Here is a 6,552-nt window from a genome sequence, read left to right as displayed (position 1 = left end):
CTTATGTATGCTATGGTTTGTTCACGACCTGACTTAGCATATGCAGTTAGTGTTGTTAGTAGATATATGGCAAACCCTGGTAAGGAACATTGGAAAGCAGTTCAGTGGATTCTCAGATACTTATGTGGTTCTACTGATGTTTGTTTACAGTTTGGGAAAAGTAGAGATGGAGTTGTCGGTTACGTTGATTCAGATTACGCTGGAGATCTTGATAAGAGAAGATCATTGTCTGGTTATATTTTTTGTGTTGGTGGTTGCGCTATTAGTTGGAAGGCTATGTTGCAGGCTACAGTTGCTTTGTCTACTACAGAGGCAGAGTACATGGCGATTACAGAAGCTTGCAAAGAAGCAATTTGGATGAAAGGCTTGTTTGGCGAACTTAGTAATGATTTTCAGATTTCTACAATATTTTGTGATAGCCAGAGTGCTATTTTTCTGACAAAGGATCAGATGTTTTACGAGAGGACTAAGCACATTGATGTACGGTATCATTTTGTGCGTGATGTGATTGCTCGTGGTGATATTGTTGTGAGCAAGGTGAGTACACACAATAATCCTGCAGATATGATGACCAAGTCACTTCCTATTACCAAGTTTGAGCATTGCTTGAACCTGGTTGGTCTTCATTGCTGAGTTATGCCCTTAGGGGCTTTGGTGGAAGAGGTTTGATTTTGTGGTTATGCTATCAAAGATTGGAATTCGTTTCAAGGTGGAGATTGTTAGAGTTTGTGGCCCGAATTCTTGTTGGGTCAGCGGGCTTTGCCCGCACTATATGGACCTGTAGTCTTAATGAGTTTGCCCCCTTTTAATTTATATCATATTCTAGGGTTAGACAATATATAGAGATTGCGGCCGTCTTTTCTCTTTCGAACAGTTTTACGTTGTCCACCAAAAATTCTGTACAATCTTCGTTATAGTGAAATCTTCTCTTCTGCCCGTGGTTTTTCACCCGTAAAGGGTTTTCCACGTAATCTTGGTGTTCGTTCTTCTTTATCGTTTTTATCCTTGTTTATTTTGTTCACTTGTATGAGACATGATAGACGGTGTTGGATTCCATGAGTTTCAAGATAAGATTTAAGACTCATATATTTGCCTTCCCAATTAGATTGTAGAGTTTTGATATATGTGTTGTATTGATTTTCAACAAGTGTCTTAAATTTTATAAAACTTGGCAAACTATAAGATTTTTTATAGATAAGATATAACCAAATAAAGAGACTATAGTCATCGATAAAATGGACAAAATATCGAAATTTGTTAGTAGAGAAAAGAGGAGCAGGACCACAAACGTCAGAATGTATTAACTCTAATGGATACTTACAACGAGATTGAGAAATATGAAAAGGAAATTTGTGTTCTTTTCCATATTGATAAGATTCATAAAAACTTAATTTCTTATTGCCAATAATAATCAAATGAAAAGAAGACATAATAAAGATTGATGTTGATGATGAAGGGTGTCCAAGACGATGATGTCATGACAGATAAACAAGTTCCAATAAGCACTTGATGAGTGGGTGGAGGGTTGACCATTGAGTTTAGGCGATATAACCCATTTTTAAGTGTGTCGCGAAAGAGTTCCCTCTTTATGACCTGCTCCTTAACATGCAATAATTTGGATAAATTCAAAAAAGATATTATTATCGGCACAAAAATTGAAAATACTTAGAAGATTTTTGGTGATTAATGAGACATGTAATATATTATGTAGATTAATATTTTTATTGGAACATGGAATGGATGATTACCCATTATTAGAAATAGGAAGAGGGTTATCATCGCCCATTTTAATAGTTTTTGTACCATTATAGTTGAGATACTAAGGTTGTCAAGATTCATTATGAGAAGGTTTATAACACTATAGTCGATGGCTATGGGGTCAATGCGAGTAGTTACCGCTACAGAGTGATTCATATTCAGAACCGAGTCCTCCCAAAGCATAAAGATAAAATCTTGTTGAGATATGCTTTTCTCATCACCAATGAGACTATCGATGATTGATTTTATTTTCTACAAATATTTGACCATCGAGAGTGAGCCATTCTTTACCATTTGGAGCTGAAGACGAAACTGCATAAGACGAGCTTGAGATTGAGAGGAAGATGTGTGTTCTAAAGTAGACTGAATGGCTTTAGATATGATGTAGGATTCACCAACCACCCAGGATAGAATGGATTCTAAAAGGATGGAGAGAAACCATGAAATGATCCTTTGATCTTGTTCCTCCTAGATGACAAAAACATGATTTGGAGTGTGGACACTAGATCTGTTAGCAATATCGACTTGAAGAAAGGCTTCAGAGACATAATTAGTTCTAGTAACGTATGAATAAAGGCCATAATCTTTTAGGGTAGGTAAAATTTGAGATTTCCAAAGAAGAAAGTTTTTGTAATCAAATTTAATTGATGTGAGATTGTAGAAGAGATGAGTGGTTGAAGCGGAAGAAGATGAAGAAGAGGCCATGTATATAGAGGTTTGTTAAAATCGAATAATGGTTCTGATACCAAGTTAGAAAAGATAAGTAGAAAAAAACTTGCTATGGATTAAAAATTTATTTTAAGTGTATGATTGTAATTACAAGAGTATGCATTTATACAAAAATAAGGAAAACTAAAGAGTTATAGTATATAAAGATTTTAAATACTCTTAATAGATAGAAGATGAAAATCAAGAGACTCAAGTGTGTTGATATTTGTTTTTAATTTTAAAGTCTTTGATAATAACAACTTAAATTAAAGAGCTCTAAGCCATATGGTCCTACTACATAGTAGAGCCATATGGATTAGACCCGGGGATAAGAATACTAAATTCTTTTACGAGATCTCTAAGGCACAAGCTAAAAATAACGCGATTAATTCAATCACAGTTAATTGTGTTGTTGATGAAAGTGAGTCGACCATCTCTACAAGTATTGTTCAATTTTATAAAAATCTATTTCAAGAGCTGTATAAGGACATACCTAAATTGGACGGAATCACTTTTGACTCCATTAATTTGGTGCAAAAAAGAAGGCAGAGGCTCAATTTATGGTAGAGGAAGTCGAGAAGGCTATTAAGGGGTGTGGTAGCTATAAGGCTCTGGGGTCCGATGGTTTTACTTTGGCGTTCTTTAAGAAAATGCCACATTTTCTTAAGAAGGAATATATTATGAAAGCTATCGACTACTTTTATCGTTTCTTATAATTTGATAAAAGTTGGAATTCTACGTTGATTTGTCTCATTTTCAAGGCTCTATAAACTATTGATGTGAAGAATTTTAGACCTATCAGATTGATTTCTTCTTTTTATAAGATCGTGTAAAAATATTTTGCTGATATACTCCATGGGTGCTAGAAACAATCATCTCTTAGAATCAGATGATGTTTATTAAGAGACGTTAGATCTTTGATTGGGTATTAATTACCAATAAATGTATTTAGTTGGCTAATTTGAGAGAAGATAAATGTGATTTTGTTAAGTTATATATTAAAAGGCTTATGATTATGTTAATTGTGAATTTCTATTTTACGCCATGAACATAATGAGAATAGGTGAAAAGTTGACTGGTTGGATAAGATTTTGCGTCTCGACAACCAATTTCTCAGTTATTGTGAATGAGGATTCTCATGATTAATTTGAGAGCTCTCGCGAGATCACACAATGTGATTCGTTGTCTCCTATCCTATTCGTTATTGTCATGAAAGCTCTATAAAAAGTTATGGTTTTTGCGAAAAAGAAATACTGGACTTATCCATGGGGTGGATTGTGTGTGGGGGTAGGGGGAAGGACTCTGTTCTCCATATCCCATATGCTTTTTTGCAGATGATTCACTCTACATGATTCAAGCCACATAAAAGAATCTGATATCTTTTGGTTACTTGGTACATGTTCCGGCCTATGGGTGAATCTTGGTAATATGTTATCTTTCTATCGGACTTTGTTTCATTGAGGAGAAAAACAAGGCTCGTAAATGTTTGGGGTTTCAGTATTGGTGTCCTCCCATCGTTATATCTCGGTATGCCATTGGGTGCTAAAACTCGTTCTCTAAGGCTTCTTGGGACCCATTTTAGGTAAATTATCAATTTGGAAAAGCAAATTGATTTCAAAATGGGGTCATTTGATTCTCATCAAGAGTGTTTTGACATATATATGCCTACCTATATGATGCCTTTATTCGTTCTCCCCAAGAGTGTGGTGATGAAATTGGAGAAAATTATGTGTAAATTTATTTAGGATCATCTAATCACATTTGGACGAGGATCAGGCGATAAGATCAAGCGATACAGGATCAAGGAGGACTAAATATCTAGGATATAGTTTCTTTTAACAAAGTCGTTGTCTCAAAATGGTGTAGTAGATGAACATCTGAGCCAGATAGTCTTTGGGCATCATTAATATAATATAAAATGGTCAGGATTGTTCACCTAAAAGTCTATTTGGATGTAGAGAAACTCAACAGTTTTTTCAAGGGTTCGAAATGATGTGGAGTTTGCTTAGAATGAAATTATCTTTGATGGAAACTCACTCATTCGAATGTGGATGCGAATTATTACTTGTGAAAGAAATTGATTGATTTGTCAAAGATGGAGCATTGTATCTGAGAAAGTCACCCTTATTTCTGATTTCATGGCCCTCTAAACTTCGTTGTTCGCGTCCTTCATTTTTGTTTTTATTCTGGTTGTTTATTTTGTTTTCATCTTGTTGGTTCTTTCAGTTTTGGCAAATGCTTGTTCTGTCTGAATCCTAAACTCTTGTAATCCTTTACACTCTTCGGGTCTTTTTATTTAATGACATTCTTTCGTTTTAAAAAATGATAAACTAAGATTACTTTTACACCTTTTATATTAATTAAAATGATAACGTTATCGTTTGAATAAATATAGTAGAGACGTATCTTTCACACTTTCTCATTAAATTTCAAATTTCTAAAATCACAACAGAGATTACATTTTACGTTTCATCGCTTATCTATTCATTTTGACTTTTGGTTTAACTCGAGTTAAAAAAATTACCATTTATTTAACCCTAGTTAGGATTAAAAGCTCTCCATTGTGTCAATCTTTTTAATTTCCTTACTTAAAATAAAGAAGTTAATCTTATGTACTTGAATAGAAAATTCATGAAAGAGTATAGAGGTTAATTTCCATGGATTTACATTATAATAATAATTATACTTAACCATGGTTGCTTTATTTTTTTTCCCTATAAATATCTTCTATTACTATCTCTTGTCTCCACTCCTCAACTTCTCTCTCTTAATCTCCTTCTTAAGTGAATTCTGTTTTAACTTTGTAAAATCGAAAATTTATTGATTAATTCCAAAATGGCGAGGAGACGAAACCCTGATGGAATTGACGGTGAGAAATCCTATCTAGAGTATTTGTTTTTATTAAATGATGATAAACATGAGTTTTTGCATTCTACAACTGTAATTTTGTGTACAGATGAGGTGATTGCGTTATCGCCGAATCGACTGTTAGCCACTTACTCTTTCATATGCTACGTCTGCTACAAAGGTTTTACGCGTGACCAAAATCTTGCAATGCACCTTAAATCCCATAAGTTGGAAGGTAATCTAAAACGGCGGGTGGAGAATGGAATCACGAGGAGAGTTTATGTCTGTCCTGAATCGACATGCAAACATCACAACCGTAACCAAGCCCTAGGCGACATCACAGCGATTAAGAGGCATTATTGCCGGAAACACTCCAATGTGAAAAACTGGAAATGCGGGAATTGCTCAAAGCTATACGCGGTCGAAGCTGACGTAAAGGCTCACGTAAAGAAATGCAAAGTGGAAGGCACACATAGTTCTTATGAAAATATAGGAGAGATACACCATGATGATGAAGAAGATGATCAAGAGAAATCATCTTCTCTTGAAGATGCAACTGAAAGTGCAAATGGGTTTATTCTTCCACCTGTTGCATATGATATGACTTTTAATCCCATATTGAACGATCCAGATTCAGATGAAGTGGTGAAAGTGTACAATGAAGCTGTATTCAGTATCATAGAAATCCAGGCGAGGAGGCTTAAAGAGGCACCATCTCTCCCTCCTATTCCTCCATATTCTCATTATTATGTCCCAACTTTTCTGTCTGATCAAGAAATGGAATGAGTTCTAGGGTTCATCATGATGGTACTCTTTAAAGAAGACGATTCAACTGTTATTTATTTTAAGTCTGTTTTATTGTTATGTTATTGCTACTTTTATTATGAGTGATCTCAATAAGGGTACTTTTGAATTTTTCTAATCAATGGCTTATTTTCATTTAGATGTTAATTATTTATTCAATTTTAGTTGTAGATTAATTTTTATATAGTTTTAGTTGTTGACTTTGTTTTTCTTTTTTCAAATAAAACTTGAGCTCGAGATATTGCATGCATAAGTCACTACTAAAAATAATAGTTATATATTATTATTATTATTTATATATATAATTAAGTATTTTATACTTAACCATTTAAAAAATATATATATTTAAATATAAAATTAATTAAAAATTAACAATAAATAAATAACACTATAAACAAAATATACTTACAAAATTGGCCATCATATCTCCCACAT

At 33.8% G+C, this 6,552-nt stretch overlaps 1 protein-coding gene across 1 annotated transcript; it reads left to right on the top strand.

The window, feature by feature from the left end:
• Window positions 1-5,301: 5,301 nt before the first annotated feature.
• On the top strand, window positions 5,302-6,099 carry LOC124930689 (protein indeterminate-domain 11-like). The gene is made up of 2 exons (XM_047471029.1): window positions 5,302-5,335; window positions 5,423-6,099. The coding sequence occupies exons 1-2, from the start codon at window positions 5,302-5,304 to the stop codon at window positions 6,097-6,099; spliced, it is 711 nt and encodes a 236-aa protein (XP_047326985.1).
• The last annotated feature ends 453 nt before the right edge of the window (window positions 6,100-6,552 follow it).

Source organism: Impatiens glandulifera, chromosome 1 (genome assembly GCF_907164915.1).
Source record: "Impatiens glandulifera chromosome 1, dImpGla2.1, whole genome shotgun sequence".
NCBI classification, from domain to species: domain Eukaryota; kingdom Viridiplantae; phylum Streptophyta; class Magnoliopsida; order Ericales; family Balsaminaceae; genus Impatiens; species Impatiens glandulifera.
The sequence above is the reverse complement of the archived record's forward strand: the minus strand, read 5'-3'. Positions and strand labels throughout refer to the sequence as shown.